General features: G+C 41.3%; 1 protein-coding gene across 1 annotated transcript; it reads left to right on the forward strand.

The window, feature by feature from the left end:
• Window positions 1–43: 43 nt before the first annotated feature.
• On the forward strand, window positions 44–4,445 carry LOC135629752 (NADH dehydrogenase [ubiquinone] flavoprotein 1, mitochondrial-like). The gene is made up of 2 exons (XM_065137632.1): window positions 44–245; window positions 2,678–4,445. Exons 1-2 carry the CDS (start codon window positions 180–182, stop codon window positions 4,139–4,141), a joined length of 1,530 nt encoding a protein of 509 aa, XP_064993704.1. The 5' UTR covers window positions 44–179; the 3' UTR covers window positions 4,142–4,445.
• The last annotated feature ends 17,056 nt before the right edge of the window (window positions 4,446–21,501 follow it).

The following is a 21,501-nucleotide window of genomic DNA, read 5'->3' on the forward strand; positions in this document are numbered from 1 at the left end:
ATATAGAATTGTCTTATCGCTTGTGAACTAAAAGCCAGGTTCGGCCCGGCTCAATTTGGAACGGTCTACTTCCAGCTTCATCGGCCGGCTCAAGGCGGCCGTGGAAGAACGAGAGCTCATTCCGTGGCTTCTGCAGAGCCGCTTCACTCAATCCTCTCGATTCCTTCGCGAGGCAGACGATGGTTCTTTTCAAGGCCAGCCGGCGCGTTGTGTCGACAAGTTTGTCGGCAATCAAAAGTGGATCTGTAAGTGGGTCTTTCTTAGACTTTTCTCTTCTATTTTGGGGGTTTCATTTGCTGGATCAAGATCGATGCTTTCGCTCTTGTATTGGAGGTGGTAATCGATGTCTAGAGTTCGAAGATGCGGGAGGAATTAGGGTTTCTGATACAACTGAATCTACCGTTGTTGGGCTTTTGCTACGCCAGAATCGATCTGATTGCAATACGCCTTTCTCCTTCCCTTTCCCGGTCGCTTGCTCTTGTTGTTATCCGATCATTTCCTTATGTTGCACTGGGTACGGGTCGACCTTGGTCTCATCCGTTTGCAATCCTGTCGGCGCCCCTCTGCCATACCATCATGGGTCGGCCGTGGATGCAGCTGGAAAATATCAACAATATGCATATTTAACCTCTTCATAATGAATCGTAGGCATCAGAAACGCTTTTGCCTTGCTATCTCTTCATAATAAATTATATTTTGAACATAAGATCATCACAATTTTACTTGTCATTTTTTTTTGTATGAGCCCAAAAAAAAAGATACAATATTCTGTGAAATTTCTAGAGGAAAGGCCTTTCTCCTATCATACAGGTGGAGTTGACTGAATTTGGATAAAAAAGAAAAGTTCCTCTGAAGCTTGGATTTAGTGTATTAGTTTACCCGAGACCAAATCAAATTTCTACTCTCAAGATCCTTGTTAAATTCTGCGGTCTAAGATACATAGATTTTTCAAATACGATTTGAACAAGTGAAAGACCCTGCAATTTGATAGTGGGGAACAACAAAACTTTGAACAAACTTAAAATAAATAACAGATTGTTATATAGGAATAACATGAAAGAGTAAATAATAATATTTAAAAGATAAAAGTAATGAACATGAAAAACATGTCCCTTTTATCACCCAATATTCATAAGATAACAATAAAGCAAAGCTAAGCATGGTTCACCTTGGATTGAACTTTACACTGCACAAATAGACCCAGGAGGGCCAAACTTGAGAGCGATATCATCAAAATCCTGATTTGACTTGTAAAATTTAATGGTTTATGATCCGATACACCCACGATGATCTGAATCTATTAAGATATTTTTAGGCATATTATTTGACTAGGATCTAGACTTGGATATAGTATCTACCAAGATCCTTACCTACCCATAGTCCCACAAATTCATGTAATTTTCTTTTAACGCTGGAGCAATAGGACTTCATTCTTGCTTAGAGGTCATCATATGTCTATCTTATGATCAACTAAAGGCTGATAGTCTCTAGAAATAATATTTCTCCATCTCACACAATCATCACAGATTAAAACTCTTAACATTCTCAATTTTCATACTATCATGGTTTCATGTCCCTTGAAGCCCATTTTCCCACTAGGCCCCATGTGGTTCCATGTCTAGGATGTCTCAGCTGCTTCATAAATCAAGCACATCATCTCGTGCTGATATCTTTTTTGTTACCATAGTGATCATCATTGAGTCTAGGGAAATTTGGACAATCTTGCATCATTAACCTTCATAAAATCTAATGCTGCCAAGAGTATATAATATGAATGTAGCAACTCTGTTGTGAGATTTACTTTATTCTGAATTCTATACATTATTCATTACATCTTCAAATACAAAGCAAAACAAGTACTGGAATATTTCAGGACCCAAGGACTAGGTTAACATGATATCAGAGCATCCAAAAATTTCTGTTTCTGGGAAGAACTGCTCAGGCAATTTTGTTCAACTTTTTTCTTGTACAAATAATATGATTTGTCTCCTTCTCAAGGAAACATAAATGAAGAATGTTTAAGAAAAGATTCAAGTGGGGAATTAAAATGTAATTTAAGAGCACGGTGTGCTAAAAGATAAGCACATTTGGTCACCACACAAGTTCAATATTAAACTTGAATCGGATGCAAGTTTGGAAGGAAATCTACAGTCAGAAACTAAATGGCATTATTGCCACAGAGCATTGCAGAATTCTTAGATGCTGAACAATGACGGGACATATCTTTCCAGAATAGCAAAATTTATGTGCCGATCATGACAGTGGCTTTGGGAAAATATCTGTTTCCATTGTCAATATCTTTCTGGCACCAATCAGGATGTGGCATCATGGTCAAACTTCGAAGATCATTTTTTGGTATCCTACTGATAATTTTAATTGTTAAGCATCCCCTGTAATTTATAATGTCTTGAATGCTTCTTTGCTTCCTAGTCAGTCAGAGTAGAAAATATAAAATTCACTTCAGAAATGTTCTGAATATTTTGTTAAGTGCACCTCTGGTCTATTTAACTATGTTCATACACATCCTTCAGAAGTTCATGCCATGCCATGCAATTAATCTATGCTATTTTTCTGTTGCACATTCTCTTCAATGAAACCTTTGTATCCACTATTTTAGTTAGTAATGGTGATGATTATTTGATTGATGGTTCCTGCCTTGTGTATATGTTTTTTCTAGGTACCTCTCAAGAACCTTTCTTCGATCTATAGGGCTGGACTGGTTCGCCATTCCAGTGGCTGGAGATTATTTTCTGCTTGTAGGTCATTCAGCACCCAGACTGCTACAACAGGAAGTACCCCTCAGCCTCCACCTCCACCTCCACCTCCAGAAAAGACTCATTTTGGTGGTCTAAAGGATGAAGATCGCATTTTCACGAACCTATATGGCTTGCATGATCCTCTTCTAAAAGGTGCTATGAAACGGGGTGACTGGTACAGAACCAAGGACTTGGTAGTTAAGGGTAGTGACTGGATTGTCAATGAAATGAAGAAGTCTGGTCTGAGAGGCCGTGGAGGAGCTGGTTTTCCATCTGGTCTGAAGTGGTCTTTCATGCCCAAGGTATCTGATAGCCGCCCTTCTTATCTTGTTGTCAATGCTGATGAAAGTGAACCTGGCACATGTAAAGACAGAGAAATCATGCGTCATGATCCTCATAAACTTCTGGAAGGGTGCCTGATTGCTGGAGTTGGTATGAGGGCAACAGCTGCATACATCTACATAAGAGGAGAATATGTAAATGAACGATTGACACTTGAGAAGGCGAGAAAGGAAGCATATCAAGCTGGATTATTGGGGAAGAATGCTTGTGGATCAGGTTATGATTTTGATGTTCATATACACTTTGGTGCTGGAGCTTACATCTGTGGTGAAGAGACAGCATTATTGGAGAGCCTTGAAGGCAAACAAGGGAAACCAAGACTAAAGCCTCCTTTCCCAGCAAATGCAGGACTGTATGGCTGTCCAACTACTGTAACAAATGTGGAGACTGTGGCTGTATCTCCCACAATTTTGCGGCGAGGACCTGAATGGTTTGCAAGCTTTGGCCGGAAAAATAATGCTGGCACAAAACTGTTCTGTGTATCTGGTCATGTGAACAAGCCTTGCACGGTGGAAGAGGAGATGAGTATCCCACTGAAGGAATTGATAGAGATGCATTGCGGTGGCGTTCAAGGAGGCTGGGACAACCTGTTGGCAGTTATCCCGGGAGGTTCTTCTGTTCCCCTCCTTCCCAAGCACATATGTGATGATGTCATGATGGATTACGATGCTCTTAAAGCTGTTCAGTCTGGACTGGGTACTGCAGCGGTGATTGTTATGGACAAATCCACTGATGTCGTGGATGCAATAGCAAGACTGTCTTACTTCTACAAGCACGAGAGTTGCGGTCAGTGCACACCCTGCAGGGAGGGAACCGGATGGCTGTGGATGATTATGGAGAGGTTGAAGGTGGGGAATGCCAAGCTGGAGGAGATTGATATGCTTCAGGAAGTCACCAAGCAGATCGAAGGGCACACTATATGCGCTCTGGGTGATGCTGCTGCATGGCCGGTACAGGGACTTATCAGGCATTTTAGGCCAGAACTAGAAAGGAGAATCAGGGAGAGGGCCGAGAGAGAGCTCTTGGAGGCTGCAGCTGCTTAAATCCTCTGGCCTTTCCTTTTCAAGAGCTTTCTCTGCTTCTTTTCATCAAACTTATGAGAATAATCAATTGTTGGTGGACATCCTAATGAGAACACAGCTCTGCATGCTGTTTCTGACCTTGTCCTCTACACAGACCTATTTGCCTGACCTCTTCCAAGATCAGATCCATGTTGTTGGATCCCTGAGCCTGCAAATTCTGCAATTGTTTTCTTTTGTGGAGGAGAATTCATTTATTGTCTGCCCATGAATATATATTGGGAATCTTGTCAAATTTCATTAATATATTTTTATGGCTTTAAGTTTATTGTACAAATCCACTCTTATTTATTTTGTTACGAAATATTCATGTTTGAAAAGCGATTGAAAAAAAAAAGAAAGAATAGTCTCGATAAATATGAATCGGATTATATATATTAATTTTGATTTATATTTAAAAATTTTAAAATTTTGATTGAATTGATGTCTGAATTAATATATATTAATCTTGATTAATTTAATTTATCGATATTAGATTTTTAACATATTCAAAGATATTATTTTTACGACTCAAATATCAATCATCATACAACAGCTCTAACCTGCCAAGCTCTTACGATCGATCGCTCATTATGAGTATATGTTAATCCCTTGAAAAGTCTTGAATTATTTGGTTGAGTGGGCCATTTTTTTTTAATATGTATAAGTTACTATATTTTATTTGGTTGAGTGAGCCAATAATCTCTCTTTTTGCATGTTGTTTGTGGATGATATAAGATTATTTTTCCTTTTGAATCTAATAATATATATTTTTGCATGTTCTTTTGTAGGTAACACAAGGTTGCTTTTGGACTTATCCTTTGTGGATCGCAAGAGTAATAGACTACTCGAACAAATTTAGCTGATAACATGTTACAATCTACACCAAGTAATGAAAAAAATGAGGCAAGTATACTTCTCAATTAACACAGCAAATGCCCACTAATTCTCATGAGAAAGGATCTTTTCGTTTCCGCGTTGCCTGCAGATGTCAGCAGATTCCTAAGTTTCGGAGCCACGATGTTTATAATTACGAGAAGACAGAGAGGAAATAAAAGGAGAGAGAGAGAGAGAGAGAGAGAGAGAGAGAGAGATCTGCATGGTTTCGAGTCCATTCAACGTAGTATTCCTGTGACTTCATGACTCCAGGTCTTTACGAGGATTGCTTCGCATCTTCATGTTTGACGAGTACTTCATTCGCTATGTATAGCGTCAGGGACGGACCAAAAGGTTTGAAATGGATGCGGACTTCCTCCGGCTTTGTTACTACTCGTTAACGGGTTATCCGAGTGAAGTTTACTACTCATTAACTTTTAGCAATGAGCTAACGTAATGAATGTATAACATCGAAGACGTACTCTAATAAAATAAATGTATTCATTGCTTTCGCTCACTTCTATTCATCACATTCATTGGTTTCTCTCTCCATCTCTTTCGTCAACTTGTACAAAGTCATATATGACATGTTTATAACGGGTTATAGTGGATGTTAATTACCCGTTAACCCGTTAATGACAAGTAAACCACCTTGAAGTCCATTCGACCGCATCCAATTCAAACCTTTTGATCACTTACCAAATACTTGGACCATGACACAGTCGAGCACGAAGACGGGAAGCAAAACCTCGTCAAGAACAAACAAATGCGTTTGGAATGGAGCGACAAAGTCTCGGTAATAGTATTAAGACCCACCCATATATATATATATATATATATATGGAGCTCCCCCTCTCCACCACCACACCCATCTCAACCTCGGTAGTGATAACCTACAGACTTGTTGTTGGTAGTGAGAACCCACAGGAATAGTAATCTTACTTCCTGTCATCGATTCATGGCCGTGGCGTGGAGGCAAGCGCTGGTGTTTCTGCTGCTGCTTTCGAGCATGCAGTCTCCGGCAGTGGCGGCGAGGCCGATGGAAGAGGAGTGGTGGAGAACGCAGGGCGGCCTCCTGTTGGGTTCCCGAAAACAACAGAAGGCGCCGTCTTCGGGAGCTTCGGATTGCAATCACAACGGTAACGATAGAGGCAGCGGACGTTGTTTCCCGCCCCGTACTCCATGACAGTCGTCGCTGCGTGCTAAGATTTGAACCCTCCCGACATCTCGAGAATCACATGCAGCAGCCTTTTTCTTTTATTGTAGAAATTATAGAACCTAATTTTCTCTTAGCAGTCTGCACTCGCACACAGGTCTCACTATTTCATCCAATAACGTATGCTTCCAATACAGTTAGTTCTTAACGATGTCGTGTCTGTACTCGCACACAGGTCTCACTATTTCTACCAATAATGTATGTTTCTAATACAAATTTTAATTATTTGTTGTTTCTTGTTGAGGAGCTTCTGTTTTGAAACCGAGATTCCATGATACATTAATAGAGAGAGAGAGAAGGGTGGTACAAAGCAACAACGTCATATCTCTCTCTCTCTCTCTCTCTCTCTCTCTCTCTCTCTCTATCTCTCTCTCTCTCTCTCTCTCTATATATATATATATATATATACACACACAATAGATTATATATATATATATATATATACACACAATAGATTACTATTGTTATCGCGTTGTGTCACCATACTTTTTCCAAGCATCAGTAGTGGAAGCTCAGCATGAGTAGGTTCGATGGCCAGAGAAATAAAACCATTAGATTCTCGGGTCAGTGATGGTGAGATGGATTTGGATTTAACAGTCCAAAGGGAGAACTCGGCACAGCCGCGCCGTGGAAGATCACCGATCAACTGAAACGTGATGGCACGACATGACAATCGACGAGATCATCGGTCAATCGTACTAGGATAGCCATCCTAGCAAACTTTTACGGACTTAGTTTGAATTACCCAAGTTATGAGGTACCCTTGGGCTAACTCGTTGGACTTAGGTAGGATTGTCTAAGTCATGAGGCACCCTTGTAACATATGCATCCGCAAAATGTTAATCTAGTTACAACCTCACAGGTCCCGAAGGACCTGTAAAATAGAAAGTTGATTAGATTGAAAACAAGCGACGAACAAGTCTCGATATATCAAGAAGAGATAAGCTTTACAAGCAATTCAGTGAGCACCTTAGGTGCAAGAGAGAAAAGAGAGGACGGAGAAAAACAATGACTTGAAGGTAGAACGAACAATTGTAAGTCCACAAACAACTGCTTATCGAGTGTCGGACGCAAAGGCAAGTTTTAACGTGTTGTAACGGACAAACTTCTAAACAAGATGTTGGATGTAATGCTTATGTCTGTCCGTTATCTTTTGGCATGTTCATGCCTTGTACAGTAGGTAGAGGGGCGGCCGAAGGCTAAATAGTCCCATGTTAGTTGGGTTGGTGGCCTCTTTAGGCTTGTAAATAAAGGTTGTGTCATGTGGACACGTGCGAGAGCTTTTCGGTCTGTAATGGACCATTTTACCCTTTGTTGTGCCACTGTTCAGAGCTTGTAAAGTCTGTTTGTAATTTGCATTGTCTATGAAGTATTTTTCGGACATGTTTGCTTGTGGATCCCGATTGAGGCGTTCTCTTTAACCCGTTCTCTCTTTTGTTGGTCCTAAGGGATAATGGGAGGCTGACCTTTGCGGACGGACGCGCAAGGGTGCCGCACGACTTAGGCAAAACTAGTTAAGTCCGTGTCATATGGTATCAGAGCGGGACAAGCACTCATAGAAACACTTGACATGCAAACGTGGGGGACCTAGCGGGACTGCGTTGAGGGCAGTCAGCACACGCGCGACCGTTTGAGGGAAAACGGGCATGGAGATGTAGGGAAAAGAGTCGCTCAGAGGAGCGAGCATCTGAGATTGGCATTCAGAGGAATGGCCAACCCTTCGCGCAAGAGGCACCACGAGAACAGGCAAGCTTGGAAGAATTTGGAGCGCACAAAGGTTGGGATGGCTGAGTTTGAGCTACGGCTCAACGTTGACAACTATACTTGATGGTGCTCTAAGCAAGCGAGGCGCTTGGCAAGAATGAGACCATCCAAGGTGGAATGAGTTGCTCAACGACCAAAAGAGTTATGCAAAGCTCACAGAGGTGAGGGGAATTGCTAACTCGAAGAATTTGGTACTCATGCATGGGCTTGTATGCGGACGATGGAATGTTCGTGGCCATCTCAAGGCGACCGAGACTCGGCGCCATGGAGCATGGAAACTTTCTCTTCAGCATGTGAAGGATACGTCCGTAGGAGGCTGAAGTGTGCAATGAGTTCAGCATGTTGCTAGGCCTTGAGGGGTGCAGCGGGGGCTGTATGGACGTGGAGTCGCAATCTAGCAAGTGCGTTTGCAGGAGGCAAAACAATGCACAGTTTGTTCAGCTGATCGGAGTAGTCCAAGGGGATGGTGGTCTCCGAAACGAAGAGAGATATTGCTCCAACGGGGTAGTTATCCAGGAGGGATAAGTCCCGGCTCTCCAGAGGGAGAATCATGTGAGACGGACCTCACATGTTGAGGAGGAGTACCTCAACAAACAACAACTCCACGAAGCTCGGTGGACTGAGCAAGCGGCGAGGAGTTGTCGCTTGATCTCGTCGAGAGAATGCATTGGTGGATGCATTGCGAGATCAAGTGGGGGAGCGACCTAAAACAACTTAAATGAAGGCACACTTGGAGTCGATGTGGAGATCGAACTCAAGGGAGGGTTGACCCGTGGAATGGTGGGCGCGAGGGCCACCATCGACTCAATGCAAAAACAAGGAGCGGAGCAACTTGGGTGTAACTTGGCGAAGTACCCAAGCCGCATGAATGGAGCCAGCATAGAAGTTGGAACATGGAGCAGAGGCACAGTGCTTTCCTTAGACAGAGGTCAAGGACATGAACTCATGCAAAGGCAAGAGTAGGATCATGTTGTTCCATGGGTCCTTCTTTCTGATGGAGCGGACTCATCTTGCATGGTGCCAAAGACGAAGGGAGCTTCGCGGCACATGCACCTTAACTCGGAGAAGCATTTGATGGAGGAACTAAGGTGACTCAATTTGCGGAGGCGAAGTTGGGTTCAGAAGGGCCTTAGCACGGGGCAAGAGGACGCAGAGGCGGGTACTCTTGAAGAATATGCCACAGTGTTACCATTTGAGTTGCTATGAAGGAAGCAGTGCGCAGCGGAGATTGTGCTGGTAGGGGCAGAGGCCCAGGATCCAGACAATGGTGCACAGATTACAGTGAAGTCGGTGGACTTCGAGAGCTACTAGGCGACGGATTGTCCTAGAGCGGTGCTTCATCTAGGTGTGACCCAGGAGTGGGTGGATGAAGGTCGATTGCTAGAGGAGCGAACAAAATCGAAGGTGGAAGGGACCTTGCGATGTATTGGCAGAGGCCACACATGAAGGGTTCACAATTTGAGTTTATTCCACAAGGATCAGAATGCAATGGAGATGTCACCAGGAGGCGACATGGTGCAGCGGATCGTGGTGGAACAGTTCGTGGCAATGCGATACACACAATCTGTCCCGTGAGGGATGAGATCATATGGAGGTATGATCGGGAGCTACTGGGAGCTCAGCTTTGGTGAACAACACGACGGCAAGAAGGGCTATGGATTCAAGGAGTGAAGGCCATGGTACCACAGAGGCGGGTCTTCCGGGCGTGCACCGAATTTTGCATCGGATGAAAACCTTGGTCATCAGCATATGGGGGCTGGGTTCCACCAAGGGAAAAGTTCGAATGCAAGTACCAGTGAGTTCCATGGGAGGGACTTGATCATGCAGAGGTATGATCGAAGCAGCTGGAGAGTTGGACTTCTCCAGAGCTCATATTCGCTTAAGAGAGCCCGACAAGTCAGAGGACAAGGTCGAGTAAGCGAACGTTGCTACCAAGGAAGCTAAGGAGAACAGAATCGGTGCAAACTCTACAACGTGATGGCAGAGGCCATGCATGGGAGTTGTAGTCTGTCTTTCCATCGACCAAACAGACTGCTTGAAGAACACAGAGGTGTTGAAGCAGGGGGTCGAAAGGGGCGAGGAAGCGACGATGAGTCCAGAGGGACTTAGCTACCCAAAATCAAGCATCAGTTAGAATGGAGGTGGACTCAGAGGATTGCCACGGAGACATCTCTACTGATTGTGAAGAAAAGGGATACAGAGGCGAGGCGACGGATAGTAGGGCCATGGGCATGGCAGCGCCATGGTACCGCAGAGGTGGGACTTCCGTGCAAGTCATTGATCCCTTGCTCTCATGGAGGGAGAGCGCTTGGTCGTGAAAGGGGCCGAGGAGGTGGAGCATGCAGAGGCAATCTCCAAGTACCGAGACAAGGCTGACGGGCAGAGGCCAAGAAACTTCGTAAGACCGGTGTCAACAAGTTTCTCATCAAGATAGCCATAAGTGAAGGACTTCGGGTCATGCAAGAGTGCACGACCAAGGAACGAAGCAGGCAGTACGCGGTGCTGTACCTTTGCTACTCAGTGGAGTAGGCGGCAGGGTTGATGGAGAAGACGGTACAATCCCAGAGGCGACCTCATCTATCAGAGAATTACTCCAAGTTGGGGTGAAAACTTCCCGCATTCCAGAAGTTCGATGGCATTGAGAAGGTGAATCACAGTAGCTAACTCAACGCAAGGAGTGCAAACACTTCAAGTGCTTCAGAAGTGTGAGCAAAGAGCAGGTGAAGGCCAGTAACCAGCTTGATGCATGAAGTACAACCTTGAGGAGGCGGGCGAAGTCAAGTAACCTTTGCCTTCTCAATTCTTAAGAGAATGGGTGAAACCGAGTACCCCAGTTCTCTTATCTATCCAGCAGAGGAGCTCTGCATAAGTTCAAAGACCCTTCGAAGACAATAGTTGTCAAATCCTCACCAACGGTGATCAGTGCTACTGAGAGTAGTTTGTCCGCTTCATTTCCCAACGAAATGCCAATCGAAAGCGGAAGTGATGCGAACCTACTTGGATGTGACAACTAACTAAAAGAAGAGTCAATGAGCAGATTTTGTGGAGGAAGGACCCAAAGCTTCAGAAGTTTGCGAGACGATGCTCGTTAAAGCTCCAACAAGCATCCACCCAGTTCAAGCAGCATGAGGAATTTTTAAGAGACTGGCACAGTAAGGATGGTCTTTTCCTTCATTTGGCGGATCCGCAGGAATCAACAAGGATCAACACAACTCAGCCAACCCCACACCAGAGTCAGAGTCATTGGTGAGTTGAAGCAGCATGGCGGATCAAAGGTTCGACTACTCAAAAACAGCAGCGGAGAGCAGCTGGGAGCCAGGAGGCGCATTGCAGCTGGAGCGGAAGATTGAAGACTCAGCAAAGGCGAAGAGTTGCAGTGTTCACAAAGGCTTCGACGAGGACGTCGAAGGGATAAGTGGGGGAGAATGTAACGGGCAAACTTCTAAACAAGATGTTGGATGTAATGCTTATGTCTGTCCGTTGTCTTTTGGCATGTTCATGCCTTGTACAGCAGGTAGAGGGGCGGCCGAAGGCTAAATAGTCCCATGTTAGTTGGGTTGGTGGCCTCTTTAGGCTTGAAAATAAAGGTTGTGTCATGTGGACACGTGCGAGAGCTTTTCGGTCTGTAATGGACCATTTTACCCTTTGTTGTGCCACTGTTCAGAGCTTGTAAAGTCTGTTTGTAATTTGCATTGTCTATGAAGTGTTTTTCGGACATGTTTGCTTGTGGATCCCGATTGAGACGTTCTCTTTAACTCGTTCTCTCTTTTGTTGGTCCTAAGGGATAATGGGAGGCTTCGGGGAGGCTGACCTTTGTGGACGGACGCGCAAGGGTGCCGCACGACTTAGGCAAAACCAGCTAAGTCCGTGTCAGTGCAAACTTGTGAAAATTATTCAACGCCCGAGTATATACCGAAACCCCATCCAGCCTTGTGTCACCTAGGGGGTTTCAGGGTGATGAGATGGCTAATGTTTCCCGTGCATTTGTTGTTTGTAGAAAACAAATCGTGACACACGAAAATAGAGCTATTTTGGGGTAGTTCGATCCGACACGGCGAGTGATCGCACTATAGCACTGCGAACTATCATTGCTTACAGTTTCTACAAAAAAGCATACAAAACCAAGACAAAACATGCTGCTATGTCTCTGTACAAGTATGCAAAAACGATAAACGATTCATTGAACAAAATTATTATGGGTGCGCAACGACCGTTTGTGATAAGACAATGGGCGATGGACGATTGTTATACCGTTGACTCACGCACTGTCGCTTATGCATGTGGGCATGGTGAAACCCTCGATGGCGAGGGTACCGTTTTCTTAAAAAGATATTTTTACCCCTAAAAAATATTTAAATTTTTATTCATTTATCACAAATCAAAAAATAACTTTATATATACTTAGTAAAATTTTAGTTTTGTCCCTCAAAAATTAATTTTTTTAAAATTATATATTCAATTATAAAATTAATTAATTAATTTTATTTTAATTTAATATTTTCGATTGGATTTAATCAGTATTTTGATTACTTGATTGGAATTAGATTTGAATAATTAAGTTTTGATTAAATTCGAAGAAAAATAAAATTTGACTACTTTTTAATTTTGATCAATTTTAAATTTGATGAACCTAATTAGAATAATGGTCGGGCCAAATCTATATGTCAAATTTGGATAATCCAATTTCAGGTTTACCCAATTAAATATGATTAACTACTATAAGGGTTAATTTGAGGTTGTCGATCAATAACAAAGGCACTCTATTGAAACACAATGGCACAACACATGATCGGTAAAGTCATCGATCGACTGTGTGAGGACAACTATCCCATTGCAGATGATGGGTGGCAATGAATGACCGGTGCACCATCGACCTATGCGCATGGGTAAGGTGGAAGCGGCGACTACAAAGATGGCTGGTGAGAACTAGGATCTTTATTAAAAGAAAATTTTTACCCCTCAATAATGTTAGAATTTTAATAATGTGTCCTTAAATTTTATTTTTTATGTTTTCTAGAAATAAAAAAATCTCTTTATATATATTCTAAGTCAAAATTATAGTTTTACCTCACAAAATTAAAAAAATTTAAATTATATCTTCAACTATAAAATTGACTAATTTAGTTTATTTTAATCCAATAATTTTTATCGAACTTAATCATGATTATATTTTAACTATTTGAATGGATTTAAATTAGATTAATTAACTTTTAATCGAGAAAAAGTCAATCTGAATCTGTCACTTGAAAATAAAGGGTTAAAAGAGAAAATATATAAATTGAATAAAGTATTATATGACTTGAAACAAGTATGATAGGTATAGTACAACAGAATTAAAATTTTTATTATGTGTTTGTATAAAGATAATATGATTTATAATAGAATTTCATTAGATATACTTAAGAAAAATATGATGTTAGAATTTGAAATGAATGATCTAAGAATTTTATATTATTTTTTGTAATACAAATTATTCAAGATGGAATTAAATTTTTTTTACTAAGAAAAATATGCTAAAGAATAATTTACCTTTCTCATCAATTCGAAACCAAAGATCAATTCTTATTCAGTTCAAAACCATCAAATCGTTGACTCAGTTCAGTTTAAGTTCCAAATCAATTTGATTTTGGTTTTGATGTTATCCTCTGCCATGAACAGCAAGGATGAAAAAATCAAGAAGAAAAAATCGAATTAAAAATATATTTATTGATAGAAATATAGAAGTATATTTCTATCAATAAATATTCATTCTACTAAATTCATCAAATTAGTAAAACACGATCTAATAATAAATACCTCAGTTGAATTGAAACTAAATCGAGGATTACCATATCGAAAGCACACGGGTGCTAACTTTGATAGTTAATTAGTAGCATAGCGTCACCAACTCAATCAAGTTTGTGCCTAGAAGTCAATTTTACATACGTTTGGGTCCGAGTCAACTCATCTATTGACTTGTATAATCAACCAAATATTCATTCAACCTATACCTCCTCACGGTCAACGACCCTCTTCAACCCTCATGTTCATCACCGTCCATTACGTTACTCACCCCTTCCTACAGTCTAATCTTTCGAGTATCATCCTTACTTCACGTATTGTTTCCATCTTGAATAGCAATTCTATGATCTAATGCTAATGTCATACATATATTGCGAATAACAAGAGGATCAGGCAATCTCGGTTTCAAAACAAAAGCTCCTCAACAAGAAACAACAAAAAGTTAAGAATTGTATTGAAAACATACATTATTGGTGGAAATAGTGAGACATTATTGTGTGCGAGTACAGACACGACATCATTAAGAATTGTATTGGAAACATAAGTTATTGTTTGAAATCGTGTGCGAGTGCAGAATGCTAAGAGAAATTTAGGTTCTATAATTTCAACAAAAGAGAAAAAGGCAGATGCATGTGATTCTTGAGATGTAGGGAGGACTCAAATCTTCGCACGCAGCGACGACAGTCATGGACAAGTACCGCTGCCACCATTATTGCCGTTGTGTGTGCAATTTGAATGTCCCGAAGACGGCACCGTCTGTTGTTGGACTCAAATATGAAACCTATCAAATGTGCATTTAGTTGTAGAATTGATTCGCATAGGATCGCGTGACAAACCACATCAAAGTTGGTGGCGAGAGTCAATGTTGCAAGATTTGGTCCAGAGTCAACTCATCAATTGAATCCATCCACAAGTATTCATAACTTTCATTCTGAGACTTTCCACCGGTCGAGAGGAGTGATCGACCCACCCACCAACCCCAGTCTAATATTCTCTGTCTCCGTCCCTGAAACTTCACCTAGCAAGGGGGTTGGATGCATCTGAAATAAGAACCCGACGATCGTATGATCTGTTCACTCAATGCGCTCCATTGTGCAAATCAATAACAAAAACAACCTATTAATGACCAGTTAACGACGACAGGTAGCCCACCGTCAAGTCGAAACGACTCCATCAATTTCAAACCCTTTGGTCACGTACCATGCAATCGTCAACCACGAAGATGGGAAGCAACACCTCGCAAAGAGCAAACAACCGCGTTCGGAACGGAGCGAGAAAGTCTTCGTAAAACTACGTTGAATGCATGCAGAACGCACCATGTAATGCAGTATTTACGTGAAGCATGGTGTGGCTCCTCTATATATATGTGGAGCTCCCCCTCTCCACCACCACACCCATCTCAACCTCGGTAGTGATAACCTACAGACTTGTTGTTGGTAGTGAGAACCCACAGGAATAGTAATCTTACTTCCTGTCATCGATTCATGGCCGTGGCGTGGAGGCAAGCGCTGGTGTTTCTGCTGCTGCTTTCGAGCATGCAGTCTCCGGCAGTGGCGGCGAGGCCGATGGAAGAGGAGTGGTGGAGAACGCAGGGCGGCCTCCTGTTGGGTTCCCGAAAACAACAGACGGTGCCGTCTTCGGGAGCTTCGGATTGCAATCACAACGGTAACGATAGAGGCAGCGGACGTTGTTTCCCGCCCCGTACTCCATGACAGTCCTCGCTGCGTGCGAAGATTTGAACCCTCCCTATGTCTCTAGAATCACATGCATCAGCCTTTTTCTCTTATCGTTGAAATTATAGAACCTAATTTTCTCTTAGCATTCTGCACTCGCACGCAGGTCTTACTATTTCAACCAATAACGCATGTTTCCAATACAGTTCTTAACGATGTCGTGTCTGTACTCGCACACAGGTCTCACTTTTTCCACCAGTAAGGTATGCTTCCAATACAATTCTTAATTATTTGTTGTTTCTTGTTGAGGAGCTTTTGTTTTGAAACCGAGATTCCCTGATCCTCTTGTTATTCATTATATATATGTATGACAATATCATAAGATCATAGAATTGCTATTAAAGATGGATACGATGCGATAACACTAATAGGTGAAGGTGAAGTAAGGATGATACTCGAAAGATTAAACTATAGGAAGGGGTGAGGAGGAACGTAATGGACGGTGATGAACATGAGGGTTGAAGGGGCTCGTTGACCGTGAGGAGGTGTAGCTTGAATGAATATTTGGTTTATTATAAAAGTCTATGGATGAGTTGACTCGGACCCATAGTATGTAAAATTGACTTCTAGGCACCATCTTGAATGAGTTGGTGACGTCATAACTATCAAAGTTAGCAGCCGTGCATCTTGAATGTCTATATATATATATATATATATATATATATATATATATATATATATATATATATATATATATATATATATATATATATATATATATATATATATATATATATATATATATATATATATATATATATATATATATATAGAGAGAGAGAGAGAGAGAGAGAGAGAGAGAGAGAGAGAGAGAGATGATGGTGATGCTTTCAACCATCTGATTTGATATTCTTGATTGCTTTGATGTAACAGTCATCTTTCAGCTGTTCTATCAATTGTGATGTAACAATTCTGATTTGATATTATTGATGATACCAGACCACATACAAACAACAGCGACTAAATGTGAGAGGAGTGTGCGAGTATGAAGTTCTATCAATTCCGAATAGCGAGTAAAAAGGTTGATATAGTTAGTGCTACATACGCATGCAGGGTTGATATAGTAATGATGCATCTGATGCGGCGGGCGGGAAACAACGCCCGCAGCGAGTATCGATGGGTTCATGGTTGCAACACGAAGGTCTCGAACGCGTCACACGCTGTTGTTTCCGGGACCCCATCAAGAAGCTGCGATGCGGGCTCCCCCATTCCTCTTCCATCGGCCTCGCCGCCATCAGCGATTGCAAGCTCCAAACCAGTAGCAGAAAATATAGCAGCTGCCTACACGCCATGGCCATGAATCACCAATGGAACCAATATCGGCGGTCTCTTCTTCTGATTACTCTTGTTATGGCGATGTGTTAGCAGCGTTTCTATATATATAGATTAATAGAGAGAGAGAGGTAGCTATACCGGAGAGAGAAGGATGGTTTTGTTTTGAATGTAAAGAGAGCGAGAGAGAAAAAAAAGGTTGACTTCGTTCCGATTATGGAGAGGCTTTGATTTGCAAGTAAATGATTCTGGTGAGGAGTTTGGCAGATCGAGAATAAATAAAATAATTTTTTCATGATATCGAACGCGAATGATCATCTGACACTCAATTATCCGTATAAGATTGTTATCACTCTCGATGATCGACTGTGTTAGATCTAGAAATTCTAGACCTATAAGTCTGGTATCAAAAAGTAAAGTATTGCATTATTAGTGTCTCAAGTCTAAAGACTAAACACATAATTAGGATCATAGAATCATTATCTAACGATGAAGTATCATTAATTACCTAGTATTCCGTGAGCGAATCATTCAGTGAACTCATTCTTCAATGATCATTTGCACTATATCTGTAGTATCCCTATAAGTAGCTTTGAGACCAATTGCCTCCATCATATGGACAGGTAAATAGTAGACTGGTCTCTCCGGTTATCTCAATGTCTCTCTTAAGTAACTTATGATCGGGAATATTTAAGATTTTGTGTTTACAAGCAATTTGGTCTTATTATCGTAATCTCATCATTATTCAATTCTCATTGCACAAATCTATAGACATCATAATATATCAATCGAGTAATATAAAATAAGAAAATACTATAATAATAATAACCAAAGAGATCGTACAACGTGACACACGTGCCATCACTCATGTGATTGACTTGTAAGGCACCTGTAACTAGTAGTTCAATCCTTTACTAGAAGTAGCCAACGAGGACAAGAATGAGGAAGCTGCGATGATGAGGAGGATGAGGGATGTGGAACGAGAGGACCAATTCCATGGGCCTTATGGCTCCTTACACTTGATATGCTAATCACACTAATGGAGGAGTCCTTTGTCGGCTGACATTGAAGTCCAAGGCTAGTGGCGTCCTTGTGAGCATGATGTTGCAAGTGGCCCTGCTCTTAGATAAGGGATGTTACATGGTGACTCTCAAGGTGAAAGCGCCACTGATAGGATCGTTCGCCCCTCTTCGCACCTCGATTGATCTAATGATGTTGCTAGACGTAAGCTAAGGCATGACAAGGGAAAAGCTCTAAATACCGAAGCATGCAATATGGTTAGTGATTTCCTCTATGCCTCGAGGGACCGGCTATCTATTGTGGCCTTCTTAACCATCCTCCCTTTACGACGAATGTTGAGATAAAACTAGTGCACCACACGCCAGATCATGGAAAGGCTTGTTTTGAAAGAAATTGATTAGGCAACCAGTCTACATTTTCAAATCTACATATTATCAATTTTTTTTAAAATTTAAATTATACATGTTATTATATTAATGGTTATTATGAGTTAGTATACTACGTATGCAAACTCTAATGTTTGTTAACTCAGACTTAACAAGAATGACTTATATGTTATATTTTTAAAAACATAGGAGTTATTTTATATACAAGTAAATCATAAGAGCACCTAAACCACAAGGCTAAAATAAACTTTAACTCTTAATTTTATAATAGAAATTTATTCTTATTTATTTTGTTAAAAAATAGAAGAGATTGAAAAAAAATTCTCATATTGATAAAAATCGAGAGAATCAAGTGATATATATATATATCAAATTATATTTAAAATTTTTAAAATTTTAAAATGATGTTTGAATTAATATATGTTAATTCTGATTAATTTAATTTATCATTATTAAATTTTTAACCTATTCAAAGATATTATTCTTATATCAATCACTATATAACAACCGGTGTCAATCACTATATCAATCACTATCAATAACTATCTAGCCTTTGTTAGGATCAAGAGTGGCACTAAGAGGGGGGGGGTGAATTAATACAGTGGTAAAATCATGTCTTCAAAACTTTTCATTTCGATTAAAACTGATTTTGATGAAAAGCAATTTCGAAAACTTAACTTTGAAACCATACGTTTATGAAGTGAATGCAGTAGGCAAGTAAAGATTCAGTTCGTAGTATATAAATGATAGGAAGTAAATGCAAACCAGATAACACGCCAATTTTATAGTGGTTCAGTTGTCGTGACCTACATCCACTCCGCTGATTCCTCCTCGGTCGAGGCCACTGGCATCCACTATCGATCTTCCTTTAATAGGAGAAGATCAACCTCCTTCTTACACCCCTCTTCTCCTTTTCACGAGTTTAGGAGACAACACTTACAAGCACTCACTCCTCTCTTATAGAATTCTAAACTTAGAGTGGAGGAGAGAATTTCTAAAAAGATTGCAACAGCAGCGTTCTCTCACTTTTGAATTCTCTGTGCTTGTGTTTTTTAACCAGGGATGAGAAGGGTATTTATAGGCTTCAAGTTGATTCAAACTTGGAGCCTAAAAATATCTCATCCCGGGTTTTCCGAGTACAGGCAGTACCACCGCTAGTGTCAGTCTAACATTGAAACTGCACTAAGCGGTACCACCACCCAGTCTAATGGTACCACCGCTTGGAATGCTATGTTGGGCGATACCACCACCTAGACTGGTGGTACCACCACCTGACGTAGTCTCGAAGTGTCACGACCTGAGTTTGATGAGCTAACTGGCCAATAACTCCATTTTGGTCCTTCAACCACGGACCAAAAATGCTTAAGCGGGAGTTATAACACCCCTGATTAGTCCCATATCGAAAGTGGGCAAGATTAAGATTGACTTATAAGGGTCTGATAAGTATACTATTATAAACTTCAGCGTAAGCATTTTGGTCGGTGGTTTAGACCAAACGAAATTGATAGGCTAGTTAGCCCATCAGGCTCGGGTCGTAACATTTGGTATCAGAGCTGACCTAGCATTTGGGCATGGTGAGAGGGCTCTAGTAGGAAAGGGCTACCTGTAGACGGAGTCAGAGGACTCGTCACGGCGTGAAGCCACCACTGAGCTGCGCCTCACATGCACTATGCTAGGGCTTGATCTGGGTTATGTTAGGGCTTGACGAGGACGTCAAGCCTTTGAGTGGGGGTGATTATAACACCCCTGATTAGTCCCACATCGAATTGACTTATAAGGGTCTGATGAGTATACTATTATAAACTTCAGCTTAAATGAGTATACTACTATAAACTTCAGTTTAAGCATTTTGGTCAGTGGTTTAGATCAAACGAAATTGATAGGCTAGTTAGCCCATCAGGCTCGGGTCGTAACACGAAGATTGTGCCATAATAGTGCCACTTCTTGGGGCACTGTTTAGGCCTCTCATTGGGCCCAACACAGTCCTTAAATGGGCCTCATTGGCCCCTAATTGGGTTGGCCCAAATCTAAACCCAATTACGTGCTAACTACGATTCCTAAGACATTTTCTAAGCTAAACAAGTCCCTATATCTTGGTTTTTTCTGGCGAGCTTCCAGCGAACTTTCGATTATCTCTCGGTAATGTTCCAGCGGACTCCTAGCAAGCTCCTGAACTTCACGACGATCTTCTTGGTGAATTCCGATGAGTTTCTCTGGCAAGCTCTGAAACTTCTCGGCCGGTTCCGATAAAATTTCCGACGAACTCTCGAACTCCCAACGAAATCGCGTCCTTGACTCCGAGACTTCATTTTGCTTCATGCCTTGCTTTCGTAGTTAATTCTGCACATGTAAAATACACTTTGATATAGACAATTAATATTAAGCATTAATTATATTGTCCGGCATATCATTGGTCCCTCGACGCTTCGTCCGATTCTTCGGTGCATCGTCCTCTCTTGCGGCCTATTATCCAATCGGCCAGTTGACTTAGCAACTCCGATATCCTTAGTGCAATATCCGCTCTTCTTGGCCCGATGCCCGAATCCATGGCCCGAAGTCTTCTGTCGATACGTCAACCGATCCTCCGGCTCGACGTCCAATCTTCTGACATGTTTTTCTCCGACCCAACATGATTCTTCCTGCTTTAAGTGTCTCATCCTGATCAAAGCATCCTACGTCACTCAAAACGCAGATCAAAACATAAATACTTATCAACTGGTTTCATCATCAAAATCCGAGATTCAACAACCTCAGAGTCGTCAAGCCCTTCCACATTTGGTTGAGTGGGGCCATTTTGAACTTGGGATTGTTTTTAGGTATTCAATAATCTCTTTTTTGGCGTGAGTGAGCCAATAATCTCTCTTTTTGCATATTCTTTGTGGATGACATAAGATTATTTTTCCTTTTGAATCTAATAATATATATTTTTGCATGTTCTTTCGTAGATAACACAAGGTTGATTTTGGACTTAACCTTTGTGGAGCGCAAGAGTAATAGACTACTCGAACAAATTTAGCTGATAACATGTTACAATCCACACCAAGTAATGAAAAAAATGAGGCAAGTATACTTCTCAATTAACACAGCAAATGCCCACTAATTCTCATGAGAAAGGATCCTTTCGTTTCCGCGTTGCCTGCAGATGTCAGCAAATTCCTAAGTTTCGGTGCCACGATGTTTATAATTACGAGAAGACAGAGAGGAAATAAAAGGAGAGAGAGAGAGATCTGCATTGTTTCGCGTCCATTCAACGTAGCATTCATGTGACTTCATGATTCCATTCAAAGGTCTTTACGA

This window comes from Musa acuminata, chromosome BXJ3-1, assembly GCF_036884655.1.
Source record: "Musa acuminata AAA Group cultivar baxijiao chromosome BXJ3-1, Cavendish_Baxijiao_AAA, whole genome shotgun sequence".
In the NCBI taxonomy this organism is placed as follows: Eukaryota; Viridiplantae; Streptophyta; class Magnoliopsida; order Zingiberales; family Musaceae; genus Musa; species Musa acuminata.